This window comes from Apium graveolens, chromosome 6 (assembly GCF_009905375.1).
Source record: "Apium graveolens cultivar Ventura chromosome 6, ASM990537v1, whole genome shotgun sequence".
In the NCBI taxonomy this organism is placed as follows: Eukaryota; Viridiplantae; Streptophyta; class Magnoliopsida; order Apiales; family Apiaceae; genus Apium; species Apium graveolens.
In genome coordinates, this window is record NC_133652.1 from 63258206 (window position 1) to 63276037 (window position 17832).

Below are 17832 nucleotides of genomic sequence, written 5' to 3' on the forward strand. Positions count from 1 at the left end.
AAGACACTTCCCCCGCAACACTGCGAGTTTTACTAGTCATGAAACACACACTCTTTTCAAATCTCAAAAAAAGGCTGCTCCATCTAAAACACAACTAATCCATGCACTAATTAACAACCTTCTCATTCATATCATCAAACTTATTCATGGTTCCATTTTTAAGCCTCTAATCTCGATTAAGGCTTATAGTCATGGCTCAAGTTTCTTCCATCCGCAAACAAACCGTGGTCAGCAGCGAGCCTGTTCAATCAGGAAAGACCTGCCAACTCTCTGTTCTTGACCGTATAATGGAAAAACACAACGTTCGAATCGTGTTATATTACAAAAATTCAGTGAAGAAAGAAACTAGGAGCAAGCTAACAGAGTCACTAGCTGAAGTGCTTTCCAGTTTTCCAATAATCACCGGACGATTAAAAAAGACGCCAGAAGGGGATTGGATGATCAATTGCAATGATGCTGGAGTTAGAATTGTGGAAGCCAAGGCAGAAGGCAATGTAGAGGATTGGCTAAGGAATAATGTAAATAGAGATAAACAACTTCAGCTTCTTCATTGGGAGGATATGTTCCACAAACCATGCTTTTGGTCTACTTTTTACATCCAGGTAACAACATTTTTATGTAAATGATCAATCCATTTAAGTTATTTAATTTAATTATTTTAAATCACTAAGTTGAATATATTTTGGTTATCAAAATACAAATTTGGTTGTAACAATGGTCCCTCCTCAGATTGTGGCGGAACCGGGATCACAAAATAGTCGGGGCTAAATTAAATTATAGCTAATTTTTTGAGTTTAACCATAAATTTCTTGCTAAAATTTCCAGTTTAAGTAGGGTTTCAGCCTAGGTTAGCCCCCTTGATTCCGCTCATGTGAGAGGGTCGAGTACAGTACCACTAGTGCAAGAGCTATTTGGTGATTTACTGAACTACGAGTACGTATGTACGTAACTAATCTGTAACTTTGTTGCAGATCACTGAATTTAAACAAGGGGGAATAGCTATTGGATTGAGTTGCAGCCACCTCTTAGTTGATCCGATTTGCGCCACCATGTTTCTTAAAGCCTGGGCAGAGACTACTTTAGGTGTAACAATGACATCTCCCCCACACTTCCACCCCTTAACCCCACGACGACCAGCCAATACCAAACAAAATCATCGCCCCTACTACGACTTAATCAACTCCTACAAAAATCTAATTCCATTGTTACCTGCAACTGCACCCCAACATGTTACAAGTAATACCGTGACCTTAGAATTCTCACATCAAATGGTCACAGCTTGCATGACCATCCATAAAGAGACCCTGGCACCATTCGAGGCTCTAGCCGCTCTGTTTTGGGTAGCTATTAGCAAAGTTAAAGGATCAAAACGCGGGTTAATAAACATGTCAATATGTTTAGACATGAGGAAAGTGTTAGGATTGGACAAAGCCTTTTTCGGAAACTGCATGATATATAACAGAGTTGATTGCGCAATTAGTCCTCCGGACCATGATGAATCATTGGTATTAGAAGCAGGTTTAGCTATAAAAAATGTGGCGAAGAAGATGGATAATGAGGGCATTATGGACTTAGTGGAATGGCTGGAACTTAACAATCATCAATCTCCTCCAATGATGAGTGGTCATGATTTTGTTTGTGTTAACTTAGAGAATGTGGAAGCTTATAACTTAGTGTTTGATGATGATGAACAAAATAAACCGATCAGAGCTTCGTATTACGTCGAGCCTGCGCTCGGAGAAGGGCATTTAATAATTCTTCCATCACCAGAATCTAGTGAGGCTTCTCTTAACAGAGTGGTCATGGTGACGCTTCCTGGAGATGAAGCTGTTAAGTTGTGCCAAGAAGCTCTTTTGATGAAGTTTTGTCCAACTATTTTGTATGGGTTCTAGCTTAGAAAAATATGTTTAGAAAATACTTGTGAGTTGCACAAAATGTTATCTTACCCTTCTAAAAAAACTAATTTTTATGTAGGAAAGGACCATGTAATAAGTTTATTTTTTTTAAAAGCAACATGAGATGTAAAGTTATACAAAGGATTTAGGTGCCATTTGGCTTTGATTAAGGTGATTAAGGTCACTAAAAGTATGTGTTTATTTTAAATGAAAAAAAAATGTTTGTTTGTGTAATAAGTTAAAAAATAACATTAAGTTCGAAAAATAGCTCTAAGTCAAAAATTGCCCATATCCATTTTTTTGAATTATTTATTTAAAGTGTATAAGTTTATTTCATAAAAATTATTATTAATATTTACATATTCAACTAAAGAAGTAAATTTCACATTTCAATTATAACCTATAATTACCTTTATTTAAATTCTGTTATAAAAATTGATAGTTTTTTAAAAAATAACTGATAAGTAAAAAATATTTGACTGATTCCTTAAATCATTGATAAGTCAACTGATTATTTTGGATATTCGAAATTTATAACCATACTTTTAAATTGTAAATCGAAATTTATATGAATGATAAAGAATCTCGATAAATAGTTCACATGATTCGGAATTTGGATAAGTACAATTCTTTCTGCTTGAAAAAAAGATTACCTTCATATTTTTCATTTTTTACACAGATTTCGATTGCTAATGCTTTTAGGTCACAAGTCAAATTTAATTAACACAAAAATTGGATATATCAAAACTCCAAATATTAGAGTAACTCAAACCGAGATGTCAAATTTTATGTGAAATGACATTATTGGTGGGTACCTTTTCATAGGAGTTATAAGGGCCTCATCAGATATTATCAACTTTTGGCATACTCTTGACGATTACTTTAGACGAAAAAATCTCAATATTTGCATTAAAAGTATAAATTATTCAGACTCATTATATTACATATGACTTTTTTATATTATTTATTTGGCCACCATCTATACACCTCACATAAGATGTCAACTATTGGACTTGAAAGGTGCTAAATGTGATATAAATGAAGAAATAAATAAATTATTATTATTTAAGATGAGTCATATATGTTTGGCACCAAATGGTGCCTCTATTGGAGCTCTTATTTATTGGCAGGGGTGATTGTGATGTGAGCAGTGCTATTTTTTTTCTCAAATCGTGAATCAAACCCCCACATGCGATTTGTTAAAAAAATTCAAATCATATTTGCACCGTGTAGCTCATAAGCCGCATAAATGACATCACGAAAATGTGATGTAGAGTGATGCGATTTGTGCAATTATATATTTAAAAAATTAAAAATTACATATAATTATAATAAAAAATATGAAGAAAAGTATAGCCAATGCAATACTAGTATTTCGCTCCGAGTCTGTCCATATAATATATAACAAAACATAGTGTATCACATAAAATTCCTAAGCTGTTTGGTAATTTATTTTCTCTCCATATTCTGTGAGAGGTAGTTTTCTCTCCGAACTGTCAATCAGTTTCGTGTGAGTTTTTTAGCATAGCAAGATATCAGAACATCGATGACCAATTGGCGAATCTTAACGTGGATGAAGAGGAGAATGAAGATCTGGTTCTAGGAGGTGATATCGAGGAAGAGATCGACAAGTATGAGTTATGTCTTGTAGGTCGGTTTCTAACGAAAAAAATATTAACACCAGAGCCATGAGGTCCAAACTAGCGGATGTGTGGAAGCCAACAATGGGGATAAATATAAAAGAATTGGAAACAGGTATTTTTCTTTTTCAATTTTTTCATAAGGAGGATAAGGCATGGGTTATGAATGGAGGTCCATGGAGTTTCGATAACGCGATGCTGTTAATCGAGGAGATACCGGAAGGTGAGGAACCATTGAAAGTGCCTCTATGGACTCTGAATATGTGGATTCAGATATATGACCTACCCAGTGGATTTATGACGGAAGCTGTGGGTGTGCAACTTGGGAATTTCTTTGGTACGTATATTACGTATGATAATAAAAACAACAGCAGCATCTGGAGAGAGTATATGCGTATTAAGGTGCGAATTGACGTTAGAAAACCACTAAAAAGGAAGAAAAAAATAAAGAGGAAGAATGGGTCAGAGTTTGTGGTGTCATGCAAATATGAACGGCTGGGTGACTTTTGTTTTGCATGTGGTCTAGTCTCCCATACGGAGAGATTCTGCAGACGTACGTTGGATAGCAGAGGAGAGGGTTCATCCAAGGAATAGGGCACATGGCTGCGTGCACCGTCACGACGTGGTGGGGGTCAGAGTGGTAGCAAGTGGTTGAGGGAAGAAGATGATGCGGATTGGGCGGCAAGATGTGGGAGAGATAACAATATTCCGTATTCTACGGGAGAGAATAAAGGAGGTCAGTATTCTGGCACAACTGTAAGGAGAGAAATTAGGATGGATGGGGGGGGAATTCAAAAAATCTTATTCTTTATGATAAAAACGGGGGGAAAGAGACTGATAGTGGGCCGGGTTTGAGTAAGTTTTTATCTATTAGGCTTGAGGAGGTAGAAACAGATGGGCTGGAATTAAATGATAGAAAGAGGCCAAGAAGTGACTCAGAGAAAGGAGTTATAATGGATGTAGATGCTTCTCTACCAAATATCACGAAAACTGGAGGCAATGTTTCAGAAAAGGAAACTGAGATTTCTGGAATGGATTTCTCAGCAACCACTGACACTGATTTGGCTACGCTTGCGAGGCAAGCTAGCCGTCCATTATGAATTACTTAAGCTGGAATTGCAGGGGTATGGGTAACCCCCGTGCAATTTGAATTTTTGGAGATTTGATTAAATCTCGTAACCCGGATTTTATTTTCTTATCAGAAACTCTTGTTGTTAGTAAGGATATTGAAGGCATTGCAGAGAAGTTTGGGTATTCTAGTTCGTTTACAGTTGATAAGGTTGGCAGAGGAGGAGGTTTAGCTATATTATGGAAACGATCAATAACTTGTAATGTAGTGGATTCATCTTTAAACCATATAGATATTCATGTGATGGAAAATGCAGGAATAGGGTGGAGGCTAACGTGCTATTATGGATATCCAGAAGCATCGCGTAGACAGGAAGCGTGGGATATGTTGAGGAGGTTGGCACAAGATAATAATCTACCTTGGTGTATATTTGGAGATTTCAACGATCTTCTTTTTGAAGCTGATAAGAAGGGTCCTCATCCACATCCTCAGCATCTAATGAATGGGTTTCGAAGGGCAATAGAGGACTGTGGCTTGTCTGAATTGGACTTGGTGGGTGGTGAGTTTACGTGGGAAAAAAGTAAAGGGAGTCCAAATTGGGTTAGAGAGCGGCTTGACAGGGCATTTGCAAATTCTGAATGGTGGCAGAAGTTCCCTCTCTGTAAGTTAACTGTTGCTCATGTTATCAAATCTGATCATGATCCAATAATTATGGAACCTATTTGTATAAATCATTCGAGGAAGCAATTTAGATTCAAGTTCGAGAATACTTGGTTAAGTGAACCGAACTTTAAGAAAGAGGTCACGGAGTATTGGAAATCTCTACTAGTTATGCACATGCTTCCAAAGCTTTTGTCTGCATCTTCTTTTCTGGCGAAATGGGGTAGGAATTTTTTTCATAAATTCCGGGATAAAGTAAAAAAAATAGAAGGAGGCTTTGGATATGCTAAAAGACAGGATAGATGATGTAGGGATCCAGCAGTATTTTGCAGAGAAGAGTAAGTTAGATGACTTGTTATTCCACGAAGAACAATACTGGAGACAACGGGCTAAATCATTTTGGTTGACTGAAGGTGATACGAATTCGAAATTCTTTCACTCTGCAGCAACGAAGAGGAAAAAGATGAATCATATTAATCATTTGATTAACGAGGAGGGACAGCAAGTAACGGAGAAGGATGGCATGAATGAGATGGTGGTAGACTACTTCAGAAATGTATTTGCTTGTGGGAATGATGTTGATGAACATGAGCTATTAAACGAAGGGAGGGTGATCACTGATGAGCATAATATTAAACTTACTGCAGACATAACGATCGAGGAGTTATCTGAGGCGATTCGTCAGATGCACCATGACAAATCTGCAGGACCTGATGGTTATAGTCCCGCGTTTTTCCAACACTTCTGGGATATTCTTGGTCCAGAGATTTTTAAGTGTTGTACTGAATGGCTGAAGGAGATATCGTTTCCAGCAACTTTAAATGACACTACCCTTGTGTTGATTCCTAAAAAAGAGAATGCGGAGAAGTTGACTGATCTTAGGCCTATTGCACTTTGCAATGTGCTTTATAAGATATTGGCCAAAGTACTAGCCAATCGACTGAAAGTTATTCTACCTGGTGTAATTTCAGAAAACCAATCTGCCTTCGTACCAGGCAGAAACATTCCAGACAATGTTTTAGTCACGTTTGAACTGCTCCATCATATGAAGAGAAAGAATAGGGGTTCAGAAGGGGAGGTGGCACTAAAACTCGATATTTCAAAGGCATATGATAGGGTCAGGTGGGATTATTTAAAGAATCGAATGAAGGATATGGGATTCTCGGAGAGATGGGTGAAGTGGATTATGCTATGTGTCAGATCAGTGAGTTATATGGTTAATTTTAAAGGTCAGTTAATAGGGCCAATCATTCCAAGGCGAGGGTTGAGACAAGGAGATCCATTATCTCCTTATCTATTTTTATTCTGTGTTGAAGGTCTTTCTCACTTGATTAACAATGCTGCTGAGGGTGGTTCGATAACGGGAAGCCAGATTGCTGCTAACGCCCCAAAGATCACTCATTTACTCTTTGCGGACGACAGTTTTCTGTTTTTTAAAGCCACGGAGGGAGAAGCTGTTGAAGTAAGAAATTTGCTGAATAAATATGAAAGTAACTCTGGGCAAGCAGTGAATTATCAGAAATCGGGGATTTTTTTCAGTGCCAATGTGAGAATGGATAAACAGGTTGAAATCAAGCGGACACTGGGAGTAAGTAATGACTTGGGTAACAGTAAGTACTTAGGGCTTCCATCACTCATTGGTCGTGCTAAGAAGTCGGTTTTTAACTTTATTAAGGAAAGAATTTGGAGGAAGGTTCAGGATTGGAGTCACAAAAATCTGTCTAAAGCTGGGAAAACTGTGATGATCAAAAATGTGGCTCAATCTATCCATGCGTATAGTATGTCCTATTTTCTTATCCCAAAATCGTTATGCACAGAAATGGAAAGGTTAATGAATGGTTATTGGTGGGGATCAGGTGGTAATAATGCAAAAGGAATTCGATGGTTTGGCTGGAACAAAATGGCGAGGAGTAAATGCAAGGGGGGACTGGGGTTCCGTGATTTACATGGGTTTAATCTAGCTCTGTTAGGGAAACAGGTGTGGAGGATATGCAGCAACCCAGATTCATTGGTGGCACGTCTCTTTAAAGCCCGTTACTTTTTAAGTAATCATATTCTGAATGCAAAGAAAGGTTCAGGGTCAAGTTTTGTGTGGAATGGGATTTGGGAGGCTAAAGAACAGTTAAAGAAGGGTTTCCGTTGGATTCTGGGAGATGGCAAAGTCATAAGGATTTTTCATGATCCTTGGTTAAGGGGCAAGGGGGATTATTGTGTGGAGGATAATCATTTGAATGGTATTAGAAATGAGAGTGTAAGCTGTTACTTCCGTCCTTAAACCAATGATTGGGACGTGCATAAGGTACAGCGAGATTTTCATGATTCTGATGTTCAGTTAATTCTTCAAACAAGGATACTTCAAAACAGGGCCAGAGACAAAGTAGCCTGGATGGCTTCCAACACTGGGGAGTATTCAGTGAAAACGGGGTATCAATTCTGGTTGTCTCAGTTTCCAGATAATATAGAATCCAACAACTTGACATGATGGAATAAGTTGTGGAATTTACGAGTTCCACACAAGGTCAGAACCTTCTTATGGCGTTTTTGCACTAATACTATTCCTGTCAGAAATCTGCTAAGAAGCAAAGGTGTTAACACAACAATAATGTGTCCATTATGTAATGTGGATGTGGAACACTTGCTTCATGTCTTTTTTGATTGTCGATTTGCTTCTGAGTGTTGGAGCAAAGCAGGTCTAGTGTATGATATGCAAAGGGTTGAAGAAGCTCCACCATGGCTGCTGGATAGAATTAAAAATGAGAATTTTGAGACTTGTGAGCTGATTGCAAAGGTTCTGTGGGGGATATGGTTTGCAAGGAATCAGAAAGTTTGGGAGGGAAAGAATATCACGCCTTCTGTTACGCTGGAAATCAGAACGAAGCAAATAAAGGAATGGCAAGAAGCGAAGAAAAGGAAATATGTACTCAATACTGTGATAAGAAGATATGACAGGCAGGAGGACATGAAGTGGTCACCTCCTTCTAGAGGTTACTTTAAATTGAATGTGGACGCTTCAGTAGTGATGGGTGATTCTTCGTATGCTGTAGGGATGGTGATCAGGGATGACAGGGGAAGGTTTGTACAAGGCAAGAACATGCGGTTCTTAGGGATGGTTACAGTATTGGAGGCTGAGGCGAGAGGTGTACAGGAGGCGCTTAAATGGCTTGAGGAGCTTAATTTAAGAAACGTAACCATAGAGTGTGACTCAGAGGGGGTGGTGAAAGCTGTCAACAATGGTACTCAGTATTATCTGGAAGTTGGTCATGTATTTGACTGGTGTCGAGTAAGGCTAGGGAGTAGAGTAGATTTCTCTCTTTGCCATGTTAAGAAGCAAAAAAACCAATTGGCTCATCTTATGGCTAGAGTACAATGTTTGGTTAATTGCTATAATGTGTTCTTGTCTCCTCCAGAGTTGTTGTTGGAGACATTATCTTCTGATTATTCTGTTTAATGAAATTCATTTACCTTCAAAAAATATAATTATAATAAAAATGTATCTAATATAAGGTCCAAAAACAATATGTCTTTGAATAAAAATATAAATATATTGGTAATTTTTAATATTTAAACTAGCATTTAAAACACAATATTGTATTAAATAAGAAAGAAATTTATAATTTATAATATATATAAAAAAATATGTAATACACACACACACATATATATATATATATTTATATATATATATATTTGTGGTACTGTAGTTAAAATGTCAAATTACAAACCATACCGCACCGAGTAATTTATCAAAAATTCAAATCACAATCATATCAAAAAAAATCGTAATTTACAATACAGTGTGGGGCAATGCGGGCGGCTTAAACAGTTTCATGATTATCCTAGTTATTGATGCTCGTGAACACAAAAATTATAAATAAAAAGATACGAATGATATAGAATCTTGAAAAAATGTTCAAATGATTCGGTTAAGTATAATCTTTCTGCTTGAAAAAAAGATTATTGTTGTGAATTGATTTACCATGTGGTCAAATATTGTAAAAGTAGTGTAACACCCCCTTCTTTAAAATAAAATGAGATATTATTTAAAATTCATAAATCTGCAAACAGAGCACTAATATATTTCTAACAATAATTAAACAGTTCTAAACCAATAATATAAATGTAGAGATCTCAAATTAAATAATTAAGTCTAGATAATGATAAAGTCTGAAATCTTAATCGATAAATGGGGTAGCTCTCCATCACACATTCCCAGATCCCCCTAAGCACCTGCCAGAAAAAGAATACGGCATGAGTCAAATGCCCCGTACGGATTTGGAATATAATTTATAAAACAGAAAATCAGAAATGAATATTACACAACTTATAATAAAACAATAATTTTAAAAATAAGCATGGCTGAAACAACGAGGGGTTAGGATATTTTATACTGAGATCAGAACATATACAAATACACACATTATAGGGTACATAATGCGTGCAACAGAATGGATAACGTGTACGGCATATACAACGTTACCATAGATCAAATCACAGATCAAACTCTGGGTGCACCCACGTATCCTAAATAAATATCAAATGGCCAAAAACTCCTCCCAAGACCAAGAGCTAACAGAAGGATACGACGTGACCAATCACACTATCATGGAGGTGTCATGTCACTGGTGCCGCAAAGACATGGCTGTATTACCCCTATAGCTGGTTAACTCGGTATACCTTGAATCACACTAAGGGTCCAAATGAAAAATAATATTTCTCACAAAATTTAAAAATCACCTGAGACAAATAATTCAGGTCTCCAAAACAGAGGGTGTCATAAATCAATTTTTAAAATAATTTTCGGAAGTCAAAATAACCAAACAATATTGACGGAGCGAATAAATACGAAATTCAACAAATCAAAGATATTTAATTTCTAAGAAGAGGAGTATTAAATAAAAAGGGTATAGAATCCGTACCTCAAAAATCACAAACTCTATTACTAACGATATCCACACACGATCCTCTAAGTTCCTGGTCCGCGATCTAATTACAAAAGTTATAATTTGTTATTTTTTTCCTATATAATCTATTAAACCACAAGATATATTTTTTTAATCAATAAAATATAATAAAATAATGACTGTAAAACCCGCACATGACAACATAGGAAGCTAGCATAGTTAGTTGTTGTACAAGATAACAACCTAACAACCTAAATGAATGTAATATAATAATAACAACAATTCATATGTACCATATATTCTTACTATTAATTGTTATATTCATATGTAACAATTAATGGAAAACACAACAAAACTAGTTGAGTGTTACCTCGAGAAATCGTCTTAACAGCGATGACTAGCTCATGGTAGTAATACCTTCTTCTTGGAGTGTTCTCCTCCCGATCCTCCTCAGATTTGCTCCTGGTTCCGTCCTCTGAACTGAATAGTGTTCCCGAATATTCTAAATTAAATAGGATTCTTCAGTCTTCTTGTTGGAATAGGATTCTCCAATCTCCTTAATGGAATAGGATTCTCCAATCTTCTAATTAGAATAGGATTCCCTAATTTTCTACATCGAATAGGATTCTTCAATCTTCTAACTAGAACAGGATACTCCAATCTTCAATACCAAATAGGTTTCTCCCAATCTTCTAAACCAAATAGGATTCTCCCAATCTTTTAAACCAAATAGGATTTTTTGGCTAAAATTCGTAGCTACTGTTTTCCTCTATTTTCGTACTTCTCAACTTTTATTCTCGTAATCATATCATCTCTGAATTAAGGAGAATTCAGCAAGCTTCGCGTAGACTGTAAGATCGTTCAAATCTGACTTACGGAACTCGAGATACGGCCCAAACAGTGTAAGCAAATCGCTAAATCCATCAAATCCGAATTTTCCATCCAACTTCGCTCCTTCGTGGCTATGGCTGCAAACTTCAACCTCCATGGATGGATATCACCATCCATGGATCTCCCTCGTGGCCGCGGATACTACACTCAAATCTCCTTCGACCCCCCTGTCGAAAACAGTTATTCACGGATCTCCTTCGTGGCCGTTGTATGCAACTCCTCCGTGGCTATCCTTCAATTCTTGCGTCAAAGAACCTTCATCGTGATGAGACATCTCTTCCTCCTGAGATTATGATCTTGATTAGCCCCTCCTTCTAGCGCCAATTTGTTGACGGAGGAATTTGGTATCAACAAAGTTTGAGGTTCGTAGCCGGAAACAAGATCTGTGATGGCGGTTCTTTGCCGGAAACGTGAACAGTAGTCGATGGATCCGATGAACAGTATTCATCGGAAAAGATGAACAGTATTTGGTGGTGTTAATTATTGGGGGCAGAGATTGCCTAGGGTTAGTGGTGGCTCCTTTGCGCTCTTGCTTCTGACCCCTTGCAATTTTCCTATGAATCCCTATTTATAGGGAATCAAGCCCACGTAGTTCTTGGGGAACAAGAAACCTAATGAGCTTAGATTTCTTATCCCGAGACCCAATGGGAAACCCACTGGAAACTGTCTTCTACTAGCTTTAGGAATTTCCGCCGATGAGGCCCAACCACAAAGGCCCAAGGCTCGTCCGCGGCTTCGAGACTTCACGGATGAGGCATCTCCCTGGCCAAGGATAACCCTCCGCTACCAGTTGTTTCTCTAGTCCGTGGACGCAGGTATAGCCGTGGTTCACCCCAAATGTTGGACGCATCCTTGTCCCCCGATAAGGAGCCCCTACTAGATTGTAGGACAAGTGATCCCAAGCTTTTGGGTGCAAAGTGCAGGATACTCCAAAGTCTCCCAACGAGGACACCCGTTGACTACAGAGACAGAGCTCCCAAAGCACACACCAGATTTCACCCCACATCCCCAATGAGGACACCCATTGACTACAGGAGGAGGCCTTCAGTCCAGGCATACTCCTGGAGGTCTCTGACCACGGACACCGCCTTTCCTGTAGATATGCTACAGGATGGAGTTCTTCAATAGAGTACCTGCATCAAATATGTTAGTAATAATAATTCTCCATCTTCCTTGAATCTTCCACAGAGCCCATCCAAGTAATCATGTTGAAGTCCCATCCAAGCTATCTTTTTCACTTAGGGTGCGCCCTAATGTGACACCCTCAATCTCGGGGTTAGGAAATGAGGACTCACACACCTCTAATCTAATAATTAAATATGCATAAACCCCGATTAACTACTGACAGGATCAACAGGATAAAATATGAGACAAGATTACAACTACTAATCATAAAATATAACTTACAAACCCAAAATATTATTAAATAACCAACGTCGATTCCGGCTGGGAACCGACAGATAACCCATTGTATCTTAATACACTTCTTTCTAGACGCGAGCTCACTCATAAACACCACTACCTGTTCTGGAAACCGGAAGCCCTCAACACGGTAGGGACCACCAGGTACGCTCTTACGAGCAGTGCGCCTAAGCCTGGCCATCTTCTTGCTTAACTGTCATGGTTAGATTAAGACAAAACAAGTGAGTATAAAACTCAGCAAGTAACTATATAGCAGTTCTACAATATCAAATCACAATATGCTTTAACAAACTAGGGCACTCTACTTTATTCAATCTAGGTGGCAGATTTCCATCTTTTTGGGTTAAGGAAAGGTTTCTGAAGAATAGTATGGGGCTTTCAAGGAACAAGGCTCAAAGCAGGACGAAAGCCGACATTCATCACAAATCATTATAGGATCAAAATAGATCTTTTGATAGAGGAAAGCAATAGTATTTCAAGATATAGAATCAATCATATGATCAACAATTTCAAGAATCAGGGTTCTCGAGCTTTAATCTCCACAATAACATAATCAACTCTTTTCAAGGCAATATAAACCATTTTCATTTTCAAAATCAATTTACTGAACAAAAGTTTCAGTTCCCTTTTAAATAATCAATTAGAACCCTTGATTGGATCACTTTATCTTTCCATTTCATTATATACGGGTGATCAGTCCGTATCGACCTCCATTCCGGTCTTTAAGATACCATTCAGCATAATTTCAGCCTTAAGTTGGACTAGGTCCGCTAGCCTCTTACCATGACTGGACTGGTCCCACTAGCCTCTTACGTCCCAATCCAATCCATCAAGAATTCATTTGGAAAACCTTGAGTTGGAAAAACAAGTAGGTTTTCAAAAATCCATTTTTATCATTACCAAGCATTTGAAATCATTCGGACTCTTTCAAGTCGAAACTCATTCTTAGTTCAGATTTAAAGGAAACAAAGTTCAGGGAGTGATGCAAAGATACGCAAGGAACAATTCATAAGAATTCTGTATCATGGATAACAAAGCACTAAATTAGAAGGATTAACATTGGTTTAGGGATCAATAGGGTGATCAAGAGAAATATGATATCATTAAACAGGGTTAACAAAGATAATTAAAAGGTTCAATATAATTCATGGCTTAATAGGTAACTTGAACATAAAAGACAGATTATCAAAGGGTGAAATCAATAGGCTTAATAATAACTGGTTATCAAGAACAAGGGTACTTCAAATCAATATCAGGGTTTCATAAAACGAGGGTTTCATACTTAAACAGTTCAATACTCTACATGGTATGAAGAACATTCTCTTTATAACCATTTACACAAGTAATCAGAGTTACTTGCCTGAATTTGCTTTCCTGAAGGTTGAACTACTGCCACCTAGTAAATCCTTTCATTTCCTAGCCTGAATGCCCTCACCCTCCGAATCTACAATAAAACCAAGATCTTAATCAGATTCTCAACTCTCGTTCCCGGAACGATCACTCTAAACAATAACTCGATTATATCTTTGAATCGAGTATACGAATATAGCTTATACATATAAGCACATAGCACATAGCATATAGCATATCCCTTTCTTGTAGCTTTTATACCCTTATATACTTAACAATCAAAGCGTACTCGCTTAACCTTGGCTATTTCTCAAATCACACTAATATAACTCGTACGAGTACAAGATTTATTCACAACCAAACATTTACGTCCATAATTATCACTAATATCTTTTAAAATTATTCAACTTAGTTCCCTTTTTCCTTTGTTCCTTAATTCGAACCACATACTATAATTAAGCAAACAAATTCATAGATATTCATTTATACACTTTCAATCATCCTTGTGATCATCAAAATCAAGTTTTTAACTCTTAATCCTTATGGCCTATTCGGCCTAATCACACAAAATCAATCAAATACGTACTTTAAATCATATAACCACATAATTCATTCAAAACCCATTAAAGAATCATTCCCCTTTCTTTTAATCATAAAAATTCGAACCATAATTATATATATATACAATCAAATTTCTCAAAATTACACCATACATCCTTAATCATAGCATAATCCAACAATTAAACTAACATCTCATTTTATCAACAATAATTCGAACCAAATCATACATACATGCTTGCATGCAATTCAATTTCAACTCATCATTATATCAAACACTTCATTTCATCAAGTACACCAACTAAATTCCTTAACACAATCGAATTTCACCTAAATCATAACATGCATCCACTTATTCATCAAATAACCCCTTTTAACTCAATTCCCATTCGGCAAAAACTCAAATTTACATCTCAAGGACAAATCAATGACATGCATATCTTGATCTTCTTTAAAACTAACATGCAATCACTTTTATGCCATATAAACTTAGTATTTACCAAGATTATCTCACAAAAATCAAATTCCTCTTCTTAATTAGCAAAAAAAGCCGAAGCAAAATTCCACATGCAAACCTTAATTTTTTATTTTCTAAGCAACAATCATTTGCACACATTCATTTACTTCCTAACACAATCAATGGAATCATTTTATCAAGCACACACTCGATTTTCATCAAAGAAACAAAACCCTTTTTCAAATCTTCAAGAGATCATAACATGCAAAGATAAAATCAAATGATCACACCATGAAAATCCACCGGCTCTCCTTTGGATCATGGCCGTTGGTGGTCGAACTTGAGAGAGCCCATAACGGGTCTCTTCTCGAGTTTATGACCTCCAAACATGCTTGAATTCACTCTCATGGTTATGCATCAAGAAATGGTTTTTCTTGAACACTACCATAGTGATTAACCAACAAAACTTTTATAATTACTTACATGCAAATAGGAATCGAAGTGTATACCGAAAATAACAACTAAAGGTAGCAATATCTTTGTGTTTGAGTATGTTTTGATGGTTGCATGCAAGTGAGAGAGGTGAGAGATGAGAGAGCCGAGAGAGAGAGAGAGAGAGAGTGTTCGAAAGAGAGAGGAAAGAAAAGAGAAGAGAGGAAAGAGTGAGTGCACGGGAAACAAAAAAGAAAATGGGGGAGGGAGGGGTGATTTTATACTCCACCAAAGCAAGGGCAAAATGGTAATCTGTTAATTCCTTTTTGGCTCACACATTCTTTCTCTTTTTACTCAAATGCAACAAAAATTCAAATATAAAATATATCTCTCTCGGAAAGTCAAGAATTATATCGAAAATGACAATTTTAACACGTAGGTCTCGAAATTAGCTTTTTATCCATTACTCATAATAAGAATTTGAGCGAACGGTTGATTTTATATGAATTTCGCAAACTTGCTTTAATAAATACATTTTTTCACATAAAATCAATTTAAAAAAATGCAAAGATCAACTATCAAATTCACTCATCATTTTTAAAAAGTCTCTAGGATCATTACGAAGATAACAAAACAAATCCCATGTTTTTATCTTACTCGAATGATTTTATAAAAATGCACGAAGGTTAATTAAACCTTTATTTAAATCACGTAATTCCTTTAAAATTCACAAAATTGACACAGAACACATAGTCATGCACTCAGTCAAGCAATCACACATATACAGTCACATAACGACTCAGGTCTGATCATAAAATTTATCCCTCTTTAATCTTTATCCTCTTTTACGCGTACCGGGTCACGTTCAGCCTGACGGCCCGACGCTCAGCGTTTCGATTACGCTTCTCAACGTCTTTACCAATCAACACGTCACTTAGGACGAAATACTTTATTTATCTTTTAAGCTGACTCTTTAAATTGGAACGTTTTTTATCCTCGCTCCTAAACTCTAGTATACAGATAAGACAAATAATCATCAATTAGTCACATAATTATAATCACATCACATAACACATACTTTATTCACTTAATTACGTCACAAAATTCTCAGTCATCACAATCTACCCTCCTTAAAAGAATTCTGTCCCCAGAATCTAATCTAAGCAAATAGATGGGGATACTTTTCTTTTATTTCGTTTTCTGATTCCCAAGTCGATTCTTCGACTAATGGATTTCTCCACAACACTCTAACTAGAGGTACAACTTTATTTCTAAGCGTCCTTTCTTTTCGATCCAAAATTTGCACTGGTTGTTCCACATAGGACAAATCTGGTTGGATTTCCATTGGTTCCAACTCGATCACATGGCCCGCATCAGCATTATACTTCTTCAGGAAAGATACATGAAACACATTGTGCAAATGTTACATTTGCGGCGGCAGCGCCAATTCATATGCCACTTTCCCAACTTGTTGCAATACTTCAAATGGTCCAATGTACCTTCGACTCAGCTTTCCTTTCTTTCCGAAACGAGTTAAACCTTTCCAAGGAGATATCTTTAACAATACTTTGTCTCCAGTTTCGAATTGCACATCTTTTCGTTCTTGATTTGCGTACTTTGCCTGTCGATCTTGAGCTGCAATTAATCACTTTTGAATCATTTCAACCTTTTCCTTCATTTGATGAACTAGCTCTGGGCCAATTAACTTGTGCTCACCAACTTCATCCCAATAAGTAGGGGATCTACACTTTCTTCCGTACAACGCTTCATAAGGCGGCATGCCAATACTCGCGTGATAACTGTTGTTGTAGGAAAAATTAATTAAGGGCAAATGATCATCCCAATTTCCTTTAAAATCTATTGCACAGGTTCGCAACATATCTTCAATCGTCTGAATTCTCCTTCCACTTTGTCCGTCTGTTTGCGAATGATATGCCGTACTCATTTTCAGTTTCGTTCCCAAATGATCATGGAATTGTCGCCAAAACCTTGAATTAAACCTTGGATCTCTATCAGACACGATAGATACAGGAACTCCATGACGCATCACGATCTCATCCAGATACAATTTGACCAACCTCTCTAATGAAAACCTTTCGCTTATCGGCAAGAAATGTGCTGATTTTGTCAACCGATCGATTACCACCCAAATCGCATCGTGATTTGACTTGGTTTTAGGTAATCCTACCACGAAATCCATCGCTATATGTTCCCATTTCCATTCGGGTATGTCCAGTGGCTGAAGCAATCCGCTTGGCCTTTGATGTTCCGCTTTAACTCTTTGGCACGTATAACATTTACTTATCCATTCCGCAATTTCCTTTTCCATGTTCGGCCACCAATATCTTTCTTTTAAATCCTGGTACATCTTCGTGCTTCCAGGGTGAATTGAAAATCTCGAGTTATGCGCTTCTTGCAAAATCTCATGCTTTAGTTCCACAACATTAGGTATCCAAATACGTGAGTTAACACGGTATATTCCTTTTCCATCCGAATTGAGCTTTAATTTCTTCTCCCGTCAACTTATCCTTTTCACGACTCATCACTTGCTCTTGAC

General features: G+C 37.1%; 3 protein-coding genes across 3 annotated transcripts; all 3 read left to right on the top strand.

Annotated features, from left to right (window-relative positions):
- Positions 1 to 84: 84 nt before the first annotated feature.
- Positions 85 to 2085, top strand: LOC141667962 (protein ECERIFERUM 26-like). Its single transcript, XM_074474615.1, has 2 exons — positions 85 to 602; positions 972 to 2085. The coding sequence occupies exons 1-2, from the start codon at positions 192 to 194 to the stop codon at positions 1890 to 1892; spliced, it is 1332 nt and encodes a 443-aa protein (XP_074330716.1). The 5' UTR covers positions 85 to 191; the 3' UTR covers positions 1893 to 2085.
- Positions 2086 to 3619: 1534 nt separating this feature from the next.
- LOC141665185 (uncharacterized) lies at positions 3620 to 4129 on the top strand. Its single transcript, XM_074471164.1, has one exon. It carries the CDS (start codon positions 3620 to 3622, stop codon positions 4127 to 4129), a length of 510 nt encoding a protein of 169 aa, XP_074327265.1.
- A 3737-nt stretch (positions 4130 to 7866) lies between these two features.
- Positions 7867 to 8712, top strand: LOC141665186 (uncharacterized). The gene has a single exon (XM_074471167.1). The coding sequence runs from the start codon at positions 7867 to 7869 to the stop codon at positions 8710 to 8712; it is 846 nt and encodes a 281-aa protein (XP_074327268.1).
- The last annotated feature ends 9120 nt before the right edge of the window (positions 8713 to 17832 follow it).

What these genes read in the sequence shown, in the direction of transcription:
- LOC141667962 (XM_074474615.1), top strand. Translation starts at nt 192, where the DNA reads ATGGCTCAAGTTTCTTCCATCCGCAAACAAACCGTGGTCAGCAGCGAG. An exon ending in GGTCTACTTTTTACATCCAG is followed by an intron (nt 603 to 971) that starts GTAACAACATTT and finishes ACTTTGTTGCAG; the next exon opens with ATCACTGAATTTAAACAAGG.
- LOC141665185 (XM_074471164.1), top strand. Translation starts at nt 3,620, where the DNA reads ATGGGGATAAATATAAAAGAATTGGAAACAGGTATTTTTCTTTTTCAA.
- LOC141665186 (XM_074471167.1), top strand. Translation starts at nt 7,867, where the DNA reads ATGTGTCCATTATGTAATGTGGATGTGGAACACTTGCTTCATGTCTTT.